The 16,232-nt window shown below is 37.6% G+C and overlaps 1 protein-coding gene across 3 annotated transcripts in view; it reads left to right on the top strand.

Moving 5' to 3' along the window:
• Positions 1–16,232, top strand: part of FARSB (phenylalanyl-tRNA synthetase subunit beta) — a 78,469-nt gene that overhangs the window by 33,882 nt on the left and 28,355 nt on the right. For all 3 annotated transcript variants that reach the window (XM_008999570.5, XM_078328680.1, XM_002749831.7), the window contains 2 exons: positions 1,197–1,289; positions 6,461–6,578. In XM_008999570.5, coding sequence (XP_008997818.1) covers positions 1,197–1,289; positions 6,461–6,578 — 211 coding nt within the window. The remainder of the gene's footprint in view (positions 1–1,196; positions 1,290–6,460; positions 6,579–16,232) is intronic.

Below are 16,232 nucleotides of genomic sequence, written 5' to 3'. Positions count from 1 at the left end.
AGGATCTTTCTTAAGAAAGCACGGCAAGAAGCACTAGAACTGACATTGACATGAAATGAATTATTTTTACCATTTCAGTTGGTGTGTACCATTTTGTTTTTATAAATGAAATAGAGGCCAACTAGTCCTTGAAAACTAATTGTAGAAGAGTATAATGAACAATATTGTTTAACACTGGACAATAGTACAATAATCTGATGGTACATTAGTTTTTGTGTTGCATTTTAAATGCTTTTTAAAAAGTTAGCATTAATATACATGATAATAGTTTATCCTTGCTAATGACTTGTCATTTATCATCATTGTTGATATTTTTTGAGTGCTTACTCTGTGCCAGGCACCATACTTGCATTTTCTCATTATATCATTTATTATTAGACTTGATGCATCTAATAGTCAAGTGAGTTTTTAATTTTATAACTTCTGTCTACATTGCTAGTTTCTGAGGATGACAAGCATCTTTCTTTTTGATGGGTGGATACTAAGGAATTTATTTGTTGTAAGAGTTTCAGGCACATACACAGAAGTTAAGCGATACAGTAAAAGAACACTGGGCAGAGTTCCGGTCACTTGAATTCTGTTCTCAGTCCTACTATTCTGCCGCAAGTCAATATAGATTTAGCAAGGGTTACAATGGTAGTCAAAATAGAAAGTCATGAAGTACCAAGGAGGGAGAGAAAGTTTCTGATTGGAGTCATTAGGAAAATTTTTATGGAAGAGAAGTCACTTAAGTAGGGCCTTAGGGAAGGGTAGCAAGTGGGGCTGGGAGTGCAATTTGGATAATGTAGGGAAATATAAGGTTTAGGGAATGGCTAGGGCATCATGGGAGATTAGATTGGAAAGGTAAATGGGAAACTAGCTTAGGAAGGGCCCGAGTATAGGTTATACCATCTCCACATGAGAAATTTACTTTAGCTCTGCATGATGGCTAGGACTCACTGTGAGAGAAGTATTAATGTTAAATTCCATCTGCTGTGGGGCTGAGATTGATGTGTGTTTATTTTTAGCTTATTCTTTTTGTTTGTATAGTTTTATTATTATTACTACATTTACTTCAGCTCACATCAGGCCTATTCTTAACTTGCTGATATGTGGAGAGAATATAAATTGCTCTTAGAAGTTGACTTACAGCATTACTTTTTATTTTAAACTTAATTGCTTTTCCATATTCATCTATTTTTTTATGTACTTTGCAGTGCTCCCAAGAAGATATTGCTGATAAACTTGGTGTGGATATCTCTGCAACAAAGGCAGTCCACATAAGTAATCCTAAAACAGCTGAATTTCAGGTAAGAATTTTAAGTAGGTGAGAATTCAGGTAAAAACTGAGAGGCAGTACCTGAGGTAGGAAAAGTCTCTTCAGTTATTATAACTGAGATGGTGAAATCTTAGAGCTTTTTAATAATATCTTCTTGGGTAAGTTTATAGTTGGTTATTACATGCTTTGCTGCCAAAAATTCTTAAAACTTTAAAAAACAATCTTTTCTTGATTAACTTTATGCTTGGTTCTTACTTGCTTTTTATTATCTGGCCATGTCTCTCTTGTCTGAACTTTCCATTTCATAATTGATTTTATTTAATACTCTTTTCAGATTTCATCTTTTTTTTTTAAATTTTTTGAGATAGAGTCTCACTCTGTTGCTCAGGCTGGAGTGCAGTGGCATGATTTCGACTCACTGCAGCCTCTGCCTCCTGGGTTCAAGTGATTCTCCTGCATCAGCCTCCCAAGTAGTTGGGATTACAGGTGCGCACTAGCACACTTGGCTAAGTTTTGTCTTTTTAGTAGAGACAGGGTTTCACCATATTGGCGAGGCTGGTCCTGAACTCCTGGCCTCAGTGATCCACCTGCCTTTGCCTCCCAAGGTGCTGGGATTATAGGAATGAGCTACTGCGCCCAACCAGCTTTCATCTCTTTTCCACTCATTTGTAATAAATAAATCAGAACCTCTTCCCAGTTCCTTTGTAAGTCATTCACTTTGAAATTGCCCATTACATCAGTTCTTGACTGTGCTGCTTATGTCTTTTATTGCAATTGTCTAAGTTTATTGGCAGTTTCATTTAGAGTTTAGGAATACTTAAATTATAATGATACTGCTTTAATATTAAGTATTAAGTGATCTGTGTTATAGATTAGGATAATAACTATAAGAGGAGTGTATTTTAAGATGATAACATCTTTGCTTATTAATAACTTTAGTTATCTCTTTTTTATACTAATAAACTCTTATTCTCTTTCTCTTGCATATGCTAATCTGTATGTTTTTTAACCCAGACTTTAGAGAAAATCATGTCTTCTAGAATCAAGGGGAAATCTTAGAACTGGATGGTTATATTTTAAAGAAGGTTAATGCTATTATAAATAATCCCTGAATTCTGATTTCAAATAGTTTCTTTGTATTTTGGTTTTTACTTCTGCAAAAATAAGGGACTGAGTTAGTTCTAAAAATCTAAAAGTTCTGCAAGTGTTTAAATTTAAAAATTCTATTGGGAGGCCGAGGCGGGTGGATCACAAGTTCAACAGATCGAGACCATCCTGGTCAACATGGTGAAACCCCGTCTCTACTAAAAATACAAAAAAATTAGCTGGGCATGGTGGCGCGTGCCTGTAATCCCAGCTACTCAGGAGGCTGAGGCAGGAGAATTGCCTGAACCCAGGAGGCGGAGGTTGCGGTGAGCCGACATCGCGCCATTGCACTCCAGCCTGGGTAAGAGCGAAAGTCCGTCTCAAAAAAAAAAAAAAATTCTAAACTTTATCTATAGAACTATCTACTAATGTAGATTAGAGCTAAAGAACTAATTGATAATATGAATCAAATGAATTAATTCTTTATATTTAGGGTCAGAACTTTGAAAAATACTTATACTAATTTTGCAAGGATTGTAATAATGAATTGTTATATCTTGTATTCTAAGGTCTAGCTTTCTTACTGCTTTTAAAATTTGCCCATGGTATTCTTTTTAATAAGAGGTATTCAAATTTATTTGCATAGAATGAATTTTAGTAAATCTTAATGGATTTTTGTTTATTCCAAATGCACCCTTTTCTCCCAGTTATCAAGCTTGATGGATTACTTTTTTTAAACTTTATTTTATTTTTATTTGTTTATTTTTGAGACAGAGCCTTGCTCTTTTGCCTAAGCTGAAATGCAGTGGTAGTCTTTGCTTACTGCAACCTCCACTTCCTGGGTTCAGTCAATTATCATGCCTCAGCCTCTCGAGTAGCTGGGATTACAGGCATATGCTACCATACCTGGCTAATTTTTGTATTTTAATAGATGGGGTTTTACAATGTTGACCAGGCAGGTCTCGAACTCCCAGCCTCAAGTGATCCACCCCCTTGGCCTTTCAGAGCGCTGGGGTGACATGCGTGAGCCACCTCACCTGGCCTTTTTTCAGCTTTTATTTTAGATTCAGTTAGTACATGTGTAGGTCTGTTACAAAGGTAGATTGCATGATGTTGGGGTTGGAGTCCTATTGAACCCATCACCCAGGAAGTGAGCATAGTACCCTATAGGTAGTTTTTCAGTCCTTACCCCACCTCCCTCTCTGCCTTGTATTCCCTAGTGAAGCTTGGTAGATTTCTTAAGATGTGGTAACTGTTATGATCTTCAGGATTTATATCCTGTCTTACCTATTTTATAGAAGTAGAAGGAAAACAATCAGAAATGCATTAAATGTCACTATAAATAGCTGTGGCTTAGCACACTTAAGGATCAATTTTTCTGCATAAAATACCTTAAAGATATGAGAGAGTGTCTGTCTTTTGACCTGACAGATTCTGTATTTTACCCTGCTTTACCAACAGGCGAGTCCTTCCATTACTAATTTGGTTAAAAGGTTTATATTTATTTTTGGTTAAGTTAAATGTGAAGTTCTTCATGGGCCTGTAACTCAATTTCTTGTCTAAGCTCATTCTTTCTCCTGCATAATTCTTAACTTTGGGCTCTTTTCTGATAGTAAATATGTTAGAGAATGGACAAGATAAAAATATAACTTAGCTAACATATGTAAACCTTTATTATGGTAAACAAATTTACAGATTATAGCCACACGCCTTCTGAATTAATAATAATATTCCTTAATCTCACATATCCAGTCATTGTTTTATTTTTTCCAATTGTCAATCTTTTTTTTAACAGTTTGTGTTGGGATTCAAATGTGGTTTATACATTGACATTGATTTATGTGCTTTTCATGTCTCTGTTAATCTGCAATTGCACTTCCCATCCTTCCATCTTTCTTTCTTTTTCTTTTAGTTTGTTTATTGAAGAAACTGAGTCATTTGTCCTACAGAATTCTCACATTTAGGATTTTGCTGAATATATTCCACTGGCCCCCTAAATTTCCAGTAAATTAGTAGTTGGAGACAGAAGCTTGATTAGATTCAGGTTTAAGTTTTTGTATTGCTGTAGATTTTTAAATATGCAAATAAGGCATATCTGTAAAATATGCTGATAACATTAAGAAAAGTTTTCTATAAAAGTAGTTTATTGTATCTCACTAAGTTAAATTTCCTTGTAACTTTCAACATTGTAGTTTCGTTTCTGTGAATGTTTTGGGCACTTGCCCTCCAATGGGGAAAATGAACAATATTTAAGAAGCACCAATTTGAAGACGAATAGCAGCTTGTTGGTATAGTGAGTGTAATGGGAAAGATGTTCCCTTTTTCCTTCAAAGCACAATCTAGCAATTCCATTTAGGGTCTTATGGTTTCTTGTGCAAGATCTAAGAGGGTCTGTGTTTTAGCATGGGTGTTCAGGGCAAACCTCTGTAGAAGGGAACATTTGAGCAGACACTTGAAGGAAGGAAGGAGGCCACATGTGAACCTAGGGGAAAAATGTATGAGCAGAGTAAGCACGGAGGCCCTAAGATGGAAACTTACTTGCCGACCAGTGTGACCTCCAATGTGGCTGGAGTGCAGTAAGCCCACAGGAGCAGCAGGGGTTGAGCATAGAGAGGGAGGCAGAGCACATCACACAGGGCCCAGGTAGGCCATGAATTTTATTCAAAATTTAATGGAAACCTGTTGAAGATTTTTGACCAGAGGAGATGCATAATCTGATTTCCATCTTAAAGGACCACACTGTATGGATAGGTTGTAGGTGGCAGGAGTGGAAACACAAAAGCCAGCTTAAGAAGGTTATGCAATAGTCTGGGCAAAAGAGAATAGTGCTTGGGAGCACTGCGCAGCCTAAGCTCTTACCAGTAATGTTATACCACTGCTTATAAAACCCTTCTGGAAACGTGTGTTGGAAGCTAATATATTTCAGATAGCTTATAGAGAGAATTTTATTTCACAGACAAAGCAGGAAAGTTTTGCTTTTTTTTAATGTACCAGGGTATACACTTCTTAGGAATAGTAAGAATGAGGCGACTGTACGTAATTTCACATTTGTTTTAGTCAATGAAAAGTTTAGAGTTATTGTTACAGCCTACCCATAGCAGCTGTATATATTTTTTAGGACCTATATATTTATATTCTGTTTTCCTCATTGTGATGATATTTGAATTGCATTTATATTTTTCCTGGTCCTAATTTTGATTAATTCATATTTAATATATTTATGTTTTTTTTTATTTGTTTAGAGACAGAGTCTCTATTGCCTAGATTGGAGTACAGTGGTATGATCATAGCCTTGAATTCCTGGGCTCAAGCAATCCTCCACCTCAGCTTCCTGAGTCACTGAAACTACAGGCGTGTATCCACACCCAGCTAATTTTTAAATTTGTAGAGGTGGTGTTTTGCTCTGTTGCCCAGGCTGGTCTCAAACTCCTGGGCTCAAGTGATCCAACTACCTCGGCTTCCCAAAGCGTTGGGACTACAGGTGTGAGCCATGGTGCCTGACCCACATTTAATTTATTTAAACATTTGTATTTCTTCTAGTTTGTGAAATGAGGCAGGCTCTGAAAACTTGCATACATGTATTTGAAATCTTGAGAGCAGACTTTAATTTTTAAGATGATAATCAATTAGCTGGGTGCAGTGGTATGTATCTGTAGTTCCAGCTACTTGGGCGGCTGAGGCAGGAGATCACTAGAGCCCAGGCATTTGAGGCTGTCGTGAGTTATGACTGTGCCCACTGCACTCTATCCTGTGCAAAAGAGTGAGACTGTGTCTCTAAAACAAGAAAAAAATGAAATAAATAAATAAAATGATAATGAATAAAATAACCAATCCTTAGACATGAGCAAACATATTTAAGTTATATTTGTTTCTTATTTATTTTTAAATAAAATTTATGATTTTGCATTTTGTAAATTTGGAAGCCAGAATGTTTTCAGTTCCTTTCAGTTCAATTTCAGTGTCCTGGAATTGAAAATTGAAAGCGTCTTGGATATTTTAGGGCATTGCATTTTCCAGAAGTGTCTTCCTATGAAGCCATAGTCTTTGTCTTGATTTAATCAAGTCTGTTTGTTTGGGTCCTATTCAGTCAGTGCAATTTCATGTTTTTTCCTGTAGGTGGCACGCACTACCCTTCTTCCTGGCCTCCTGAAGACCATAGCAGCAAATCGGAAGATGCCCCTTCCTCTGAAACTGTTTGAAATCTCTGACATTGTAATAAAAGATTCTAATACAGGTAAGAATAAGTCACCTTTGATGTGATTTGTGTATTTAAAGCATTTTGTTCATTATGAAAACCTTAACTATATATAAAAGAAAAAATAGTATAATTAGCCCCTGTGTATCCAGCACCCACCTTCAACAGTTACCAACACATTGATAGGCTTGTTTCATCTATACTACTATTAACTTGCCATATTATTTTAATATGAATCATACATTGTATCATTTAATCAGCAAACACTTTAGTATATATATATTTTGGAGACAGTTTCACCGTCACCCAGGTTGGAGTGCAGTGGCGTGATTTCGGCTCATGGCAACTTCTGCCTTCTGGGTTCACATGATTCTCATGCTTCAGCCTCCTGAATAGCTGGGATTAAAGGCATGTGCCAACACATCCAGCTAATTTTTGTGTTTTTAGTAGAGATGCTGTTTCAATCATGATGGCCAGGCTGGTTGCGAACCCGTGACCTCAGGTGATCCACCTGCCTTGACCTCCCAACCTGCTGGGATTACAGGTGTGAGTCACCACACCCAGCCACTTTAGCATGTGTTTCAAAAAGATAAGCGCTACCACTTTAGTTTTATTTGTTCTATAAATTTAATTTTTATGATTAATTTATTTGAATCAATTCAAGGTCCAGCTATTTGGTTGCTATATCTCACATTTCTTTTAATGGAAAGCATTTTTAAACAAAGGATTTAGTAAATGAGATTTCCATTAAAATCTCACTTGACAAGCACCGTGGAACTTTTTTTTTATTTGGTTGTTTGTCTTTTTTATCTTGGAACATTTTCTTATATGATGTGATTTATATGCATATTGTCTTAACATACTTGATATCGTGTCATTCTAGTTTCACAGTGACTGTCCACCGTTACCATTGTACCAGTGACTTCGAATGTGTTTTGCCAGTTTTCGTTACTTTTGAGTAAGTCCTGGACTCGTTAGTACAGTAGGTTGCTTGGTCCAGCACTTGGAATGTGGTGGTTATTTAACGAGTATATATTTAGTAAATACCTCCACTTGATTGCCAAGGAATTCAGTCTGGTTCAGACTCCACATCTCCAGTCTCTGATACAAATCTGACTGTTTGAAGCTATATGTGCACTGGTCCCTTGGGGAGCAGTACTTTAAGTGATTCAATTGCTGTGTTTCCTTTGGCTCCTGGATTTAACAGATCAATTCCTAGCAGCATTTATGTAGCCATGCTTACTCTAGACTCTACAGAATGCACTGTGTTCTTTTGAATCAGCTGACAGAAGCAGAGACTTTATTCTCAATTTCTTCTGAAGAGGATAATGCACATCATTCTTAACTTCCCAACGTAGTCACAACTATTGACTGTAAATCAACCTATGGAGGAAATATAGAGATAGGACCAGAGGTAGTATTGTCCATGGCAGACCATCCAGCCAAGGCTGGATTCCATCTGTTCCCCAGTATTGTCCCATTTAATGGACTGAAAAATTAGAAAGTGGTAATTTGCCCAGGCCTGCATAAAATATTGAATTTGCAGCTGGAGCCATAGTGTAGGTCTCAGTTATACATCCTTAGAGAATAGAAGTTCATTTTTTTCTTTTTTTGAGACAGAATCTTGCCAGACAGAGACAGAGTCTGGCAAGAAGGGTAGTGCATACCACCTACAGGACAATTGCAGTCTGGCGTCAGGAGTTTTCCTGTAGGTGGCATGTACTACCCTTCTTCCTGGCCTCCTGGAGCGATCTCAGCTCCCTGCAACCTCTACCTCCCGCGTTCAAGTGATTTTCCTGCCACTGCCACCTGAGTAGCTGGGATGGCAGGCATGCGCCACCACACCCAGCTAGTTTTTGTATTTTTAGTAGGTTTCACCATGTCAGTCAGGATAGTCTTGATCTCTTGACCTTGTGATCTGCCCACCTCGGCCTCCCAAAGTGCTGGGATTACAGGTTTGAGCCACTGTGCCTGGCCGAAAGTTCATTTTTAATATCACTATGTAGAATTTTCTTTAGATGGTAAATTTACTATAATAGAAATCAGAAACACTTTTAGTGCCAGCTGCAAATAGTTTTGAGTGCCTTAACCCCTCCATTGGTATAGTAACTGAGAATTTGATTCAATTCCTATGTCGAATTTTTCTGTTAGCCTTGACTTGTTTCCATTCATCTTATTTTGAGTTTTTTATTGTTTTGATCCTTGATGATCTGTTCATATTTAGAAATACATGGCTATGTTTATAAATACAGGATTAGGTTAATTATACAAGGTTTCTTCAAAAGTTTTGTAATACTGTTTCAGCAGTAGGCCTCTTCCCTAATTGCCAGGGCTCCCTAAGGGCTGTGCACAGTTCTATGGGGCTGGGCATGCTCATAGCCAGGTAGAAGGTACGGGTGAGGAAGCTGAGGTTGTTGTAGGGATGGGGCACTTGACTGTATTTTAGTCCTGGGTAGTGGTGCCTTTGCTATATTTGTTATAATTTGTGTTTGTTGGAAAGGCCCAGGCATTGACTGTACTCTGCTTCTCTTTCTGGCCCCAAGGCCTGTGCTTAGAATGACTTCCCTACTGAAAGAGCTGTTTTTAAATGCTAGTGCTATAGGCCATCTTCTAACAAATTACGTGGCCAGGCGTGTTGGCTTCTGCCTACGATCCCAGCACTTTGAGAGTCCAAGGCAGGAGGATCTTTTGAGCCCAGAAGGTTGAGGCTGCAGTAAGCAACGTTCATACCAACTGCACTCTAGCCTGGGCGACAGAGTAAGACCCTGTCTCCAAAACAATACAAAACAAAACAAAAAGACAAATTACTGAGGTGATTATCCCAGAAACTCAGTTCGTATACTTCTTAGATGTGCGTTTCTGTGGTACTTTGTTTCGTCAGGAAAGATAGTTCCAATTTCTGTAGGAAACCTCTTTTATATGTATCTTTAGTTATAATTGCTCTATTTTCTTCATTGATTCATTTCTGGTATTACTTTTGCCTATTGATGTGCAACATTCTGCTTTATTCTTTTTTAAAAAAAAAATTCCATCATCAATGGGACTTAAGAAATGAAGGGAGGCAAATGTGCTTGGTAAGTCTGCCATCTTGAAAACATAGTCTGCCATCTTAAAAACATAGTTTATTTGGAGTATGTTTTCTGTTTAGATAGGCCTGGATTTTATTTCATAACAAAAATGAGCTTCTCTGATGGAGTATTTTAAATGTGTACATGTGAATTCCCTACTTGTTGCCTGTTGTACATAGAGGACTATAGGGAAGGCAGCAAAGCACCACAGTTCCATAGAAAGACTGCATGCAGCCAGAGTACTTGGCTTTGAGTCATGATTCTGCCTTTACCAGCTGCTTAACTTCAGACTATTTATTCTCTCTATGGCTCAGCTTCCTCATCCAAACTGTGGGAATAACGATAGCACTTATTTCATTGATGTGTTATGAGGATTAAATGTAATTGCAGTTTGAAAAGTTCTAGCCACATAATAAGAAGTGTTGGCTTTTGCTCTGGAAGATTGCTTGAATCCAGGAGTTCTGGGCTATAGTGCACTATGCTGATCGGGTGTCCACACTAAGTTTGGCATCACTATGGTGACCTCCTGGGAGTGGAGGACCACGAGGTTGCCTAAGGAGGGGTGAACCAGCCCAGATCGGAAACGGAGCAGGTCGAAACTCCCATGCTGATCAGTAGTGGGATCGAGCCTCTGAAAAGCCACTGCACTCCAGCCGGGGCAACATAGCAAGACTCTGCCTCTTAAAAAAAATTTTTTTTAAATAATTAAATAAAAGCAAAAGAAATTTACAATTCCTAAGCTCAGATACTTTAGCATCCTGGTTTATGGGAATTTTTTACATGAATGACTTAGCTGTCCATTAAAGGGCTGATGTCACCTTGCTGAGGTACTTGGGGCCAATTTTTATCCTAACTTTTGACTTAATTGGTTCTGTTATGCCCTTTTTTTTTTTTTTTTTTTTTTGAGACAGAGTCTTGCTCTGTTGCCTAGGCTGGGCTGGCAGTGGTGCAATCGCTGCTCACTGCAACTTCTGCCTTCCGGGTTCAAGCAATTCTCCTGCCTCAGCCTCCTGAGTAGCTGGGATTATAGGCATGCGCCACCACGCATGGCTAATTTTTGTATTTTTGGTAGAGACGGAGTTTCACTATGTTGGTCAGGCTGATCTTGAACTCTTGACCTTGTCATCTGCCCTCTTCAGCTTCCAAAGTGCTAGGATTATAGGCGTGAGCTACCGCGCCAGGCTCTTTTATTTCCTTTTTTTTTTAAGAATAAAAAAAAACAAAACAGACTATTGTGAGAATGTATTTATGGAAACAGGAATGTTGTTTTTTTAAGTAATTTGTTACCTACTTTTTTTCAGTGAATTAATGTGTTTTTACTGTCTCTCAAACCAGTAACCCTTTTTCTCTGTTGGATTTACATTAGCGATTTCCTTCTAAATATTGAAACTTTTTTGAAGAAAAAGGTCTAAACAATAGTTTTCCAGTTAATGTGATAATTCCTCTAATTTTCATTGGTGGGAGCAATACCCAAACTATTGGTTCAAAAGAGTGGAGGTGGAGTGGCAAGAATGAGCAGGGCAATCTCATTCAGCACAGCACTTCAGTGGAAGGTTTTTAAGTTCCTCTTCCTTTCTAGAGACTGCTTTAGAATATCAGAGAAAGAGTTGCCAGACTTGAGGGAGACAAACCTGTGAGCAGATTCTTACAGATCATGCTCAGAGAGAATGTACTAGTTGCCCCTTGGTAGCTCAGAAGGGAGCAACAGTTGCCATTAACTAATTTATTTTCTAATATTAAGGGAAAACCCAGCATTCTCAGCCTTGTATCAACTTGGGGTGGGTAAGCATGTCTTCCAAAATGAAAATGAAAATAAAATCCCTATTGGATTTCGATGTGCCTCCCACACATTTTATGTGACCAGTATTCCTATAAGAGTAGATGAAAGACTGCTAGCCCTGTTTCCATGCTTGACCTCGTCGGACAGTTTCTTATTCTAATGTAGACTTTTTTGATTGACCATCCGTGTTGTGTGAGGCTGTCAGGCTGCCAGTTTAGAGACTGTGTCAGGCACACTTTTCGAACATTAAAACTTCCACTCTAAATCAGACACATTCAGGTTCTTTGAGTCTGAGCCAACCTCTGTATTTACTGAGTCTCCAAATACGAAGTTGCTGCAACATTTAAAAAAATTAGTCATGACTCAAGGGACTCAGCTGATTTATGCCTCTTATTGGGCAGAGTGGCGTATGTTTTTGGAATGAGAAGTTGAATGCAGACTCTGCTGTGGGGTAAATTTTTTAGTTGATAACAAGGAAGTCAGCAGACGCAGCACTGAAGCTGCCATATCAGGCTGCTGTGTGAGCAATTGATTGGTTTCAGTCCTTAATATTTTTATTTTTTCTGTTAAATGTCAGGAACAACTAAACTATAAACAAAATAGTAAAAAAAAAAACAACAACAATGACTTCTGGGGTGCAAAGGACCTAATTGTGAATTCCTAAACTTTATGCCCAGAAAAGCAATTATATTTTGCAAAATCTAATATTCTGGCTTTTTCTTAAACACAGATTGACTTCTGCAATTGCAGTTTATTCCTTTATGGTCACTGAAGCTGCCAGTATACATAAAATTTCCCTGAAATGGCAAGAGAAAACACATCACTGCGTTAAGTTTAAGTATAAAAGGAACAAGAGCCTAAGAAAGATTGGTTTGGCTTTGTAATGTAAGTAGGTGATTTAGGCCCGGGTGCGGTGGCTCACGCCTGTAATCCCAGCACTTTGGGATGCCAAGGCAGGCGGATCACCTGAGGTCAGCAGTTCAAGAGCAGCCCAGCCAACACTGAAACCCTATCTCTACTAAAATAAATAAATAAATAAATAAATAATTAGCTGGATGTGATGGCTTACGCCTGTAATCTCAGCACTTTGGGAGGCCAAGGCAGGCAGATCACATGAGGTTGAGAGCTTGAGACCAGCCTGACCAATGTGGAGAAACCCCTTCTCTATTAAAAATACAAAATTAGTGGGGTGTGGTGACCCATGCTTATAATCTTAGCTATTCAGGAGGCTGAGACAGGAGAATCGCTTGAACCTGGAGATAGAGGTTGAAGAGCAGAGATTGCAGTATTGCACTTCAGCCTGAGCAACAAGAGTGAAACTCTGTCTCCAAAAAAAAAAGAGGGTGATTTAGATTTAACAGGATACAATCATCCAATTGTCAATTTGACATATATCTGTGGAGAACCCTGAAAATCAAATTGCCGTGCATTTTGGTTATAACTACTACATTAACAAAAGTTTGGATTTTAATAAATATAGTAGATGGAATAGGATAGGTTAAAGCCTCTTGACTACTCATAAGGCTCCAGTTAGCGTCAGTTTCTTCATGAAGCATGCTAAACCTTCACCTTTTGCTCAGAGCATTCTTACTTTCTCTAAAGTATTGCTGTGGTCCTGGTGCAAGCCGCATTTCCTCTATCCCTCAAATCACTGACAAAATAGTTTTTAAAATTTCACAGTCTCCCTGAAACTTTTCTAAATGAGAAAATAAGCTACTTCTTACCATGCTTAGGTAAAGATGTAGAAATCCAGATTTTTCTTTTAAACTTTAGTCACAATATATGTTTAAGATTCTTGTTCCTTTCTCCTCCCTTGACCACCACAGCCATCAAAGAACAAACCTAATTCACTGTTATTTTATGATTTGGTATATTCATTCAATTTGCTGTTGATTTGTACTGTATCTGTATGTTGGTGTTTGTGTATCTGTCTTATAAGTTACAAAGATGTAGTGGTCAGATTTTTTAAGGTTTTTGTGTACATCTGTGCTTAAAAATAACTCAATAAAAGCGTTTTCATTATGAGCTTGTGAAATCCTTCAGTTCTGAGAAGTTGTCCAGTAATTTTGGAGCCCTCAAATAATGAAGGATTATCTAGCGTCCACATGTGGAATGTGATTTTCCAAAGAGAGCTTATGTCATCAGTCTGGATTAATTTAATTTCACCATTTCATATTTTTGGCATGTAGAATTTCCAATTAATAATTCAAAAAATATGGGTGTAAGGAGCATTGATGTTAACAATTTTTGAAGTATCATCATTGTATACGTGATGGCATCTTAACTGTGTAAATAGATCATTTTTAATATAGAAAGTAACTTTAGTATATTTGGTTCCACATAGTTAAGATCTGCTAACATGAGCATAATGTGCCCTGTCATGCATTGAATATTTTATTTTTTTAATAGGTAAAAAATCCTTTCCAGGTTTACATTAACTAAATAAAAGCCAACCTACAAGGATGTAACTTTTTCCTTCATGCATTGAGAAGGTCATAGATTTTTTTCTTACATTTGTTTCTTGGCTTTTTAGCACTATTTTAAAAAGAAAAGTCTGTACTTTGGTGCTATGATATCAGAGAGCACTTTAAGGAAAATTGTTCTTAAGCTTTATTGTGTTATTTTTTTAATTGAAAATATATTTGTAATGTTTTTAAGACCTTTCATGGATATATTTTTTAAGAGTAATTCTAATCTTTTCTTTAAGAAAAAAAAGTATTCAACTTCTTAATGCTCTTAGAATTAGTTGCCAGACCTTTTCTGTGCATATACAAACATCATTTACGCTTTTATGTACAGCCATAGATATGGATAAATACTTTCTAGTGTTTATACAAATGGGATATATTTTACCTGTCTTGTTCTGCACCTCATTTTCTCCTTTGAACACATTCTATCGACTTCATTTCTTTTTAATGGCTAGATAATTTTCCATCATATCAATGTACTGTAATTTATTTACTTAGACTATTATGAATATTTAGATTTTTACCAAATTGTTGCTAAACTATGTGTTGCAAGGAATGTCCTTGTAGTTTATACAAACAGATATTTTTAGAACTAGAACTGATCGTTCCATAGGTGTAAACATCTAAATGTCTGATTTGTTAAATTCTCTTCAAAAAAGGAATTTTTACAAACTTAGAGTTCTACCAAGAGTCTATAAAGGTGCCTGTTTACCCACATTCGATATGATTTTTGGTGGCATTGTGTTTTCACAAGATTCTTTTTGCATTTGTGAATCATTTAGGCCTGCATTGAAATTCTTCAGATGTATAAAATTTGCAATGTAAGTTATAGTTATTTGGGTTGCAATATGAAATACATTTGTTGGATGGAATAGGCTTAAAAATCAAGGTGCTTTGTTTTCTTTTCTTTTCTTTTCTTTTCTTTTTTTTTTTTTTTTAAGATGGAGTTTTGCTCTTGTTGCTCAGGCTGGAGTGTAATGGTGCGATCTTGGCTCACTACAACCTCTGCCTCCAGGTTCAAGCTATTCTCCAGCCTCAGCCTCCCGAGTAGCTGGGATTACAGGCATGCACCGCCATGCCCGGCTAATTCTGTATTTTTAGTAGAGATGGGCTTTCTTCATGTTGGTCAGGCTGTTCTCAAACTCCCAGTCTCACGTGATCCACCCACCTCAGCCTCCCAAAGTGCTGGGATTACAGGTGTGAGCCACCATGTCCTGCCAGCTTTGTTTTATTTTCTGAACTTGGCCAGACTATTAACCTCAGGCTCCATATCAGCCTCTGATTATTCTAGAAGCTATTTTGGCATCCCAGTAGGCTTTTGCCTCGCATCTTTCTTTGGGCTTCTAGGTGAATGTGAGAATAGGAATGGAAAGGCTCTCTGGAAGATTCTGCCTTTTTCCAGTCTGTGCCATGTGTGATAACATAACTGAACACCTTAGCTTTTAATCACTGGGACTTTGGTGGAAGAGGATCTACACCAAGCCGGAACCTACTTAAAAATTTTGAGTTATATGTAATAGTCATTTACTAGCAGACATCATGTAGCATTCCTTTTTCTTTTCTGTTAAAAAAAATCATTTGGCGTGTTCTTTCAGCTTATAGAATTCCAGCTAGCCGCCCCTCCTTTGCACAGCTTAGATCAGCCCTCTCCAGGCAGTACTTTGAAGTCTGTGAAATACATAGATAATTTAGGCTGACATACTTGGCAGGCCCATTTAAAAAGCAGAATTGTTTGATGGCATGACACAAGCGTTCTGTTAACTAAGTTATAAAGAACTGAGGCATTTCCAACAAACCCTAGCTTTGGCATGACATTTAAATAATTCTCATTTTGTGGTGTGTAGTCAGTGGACTTTCTGTGATGTAGTATGGTCTCTTAGTGCAACGTACTAGGAAATGGAACTTTTACTATACCCAGCAATTTCATGAAGCGGAATGAGTAGAAATGAGTTTGTGGTTATCTTCTCCTTTGATTCAGTTCAACTACAGTAGAGGGAGTATTTTAGCAAGACATGACGAAGTAAGTCCAGAGAGAGCAGTAACCTTTGGGAAATGTAAAAAGCCAGCCAATCAGTGTGGAGTTGGGAGGCGGGCACCTAAATACTGAGGTTAATCTAATTATTATGGTGGGCTTAGTACAATGTCTAGAAGTCAGGCCTTTCTTAAAAATATTGCAAAATTAATTCTAAAAATATATAGTTCATTATTGTATGTGTGTGCTATCAACATTCTGAAACCTTTCTTGAATGAAATCCAGTATAATGTTTTTAAGTTCTCTTTTGGTTTTGTTTGGAGGCAGGTCTCACTCTGTCAGCCGGGCATGATCGTAACTCACTGCAGCCTCAAACTCCTGTGCTCTACGGATCCTCCCATTTCA

The sequence above is a fragment of the Callithrix jacchus genome, chromosome 6 (genome assembly GCF_049354715.1).
Source record: "Callithrix jacchus isolate 240 chromosome 6, calJac240_pri, whole genome shotgun sequence".
Classification (NCBI taxonomy): Eukaryota; Metazoa; Chordata; class Mammalia; order Primates; family Cebidae; genus Callithrix; species Callithrix jacchus.
Note: the sequence above shows the minus strand (reverse complement) of the source record. Positions and strands in the feature narration are given on the sequence as shown.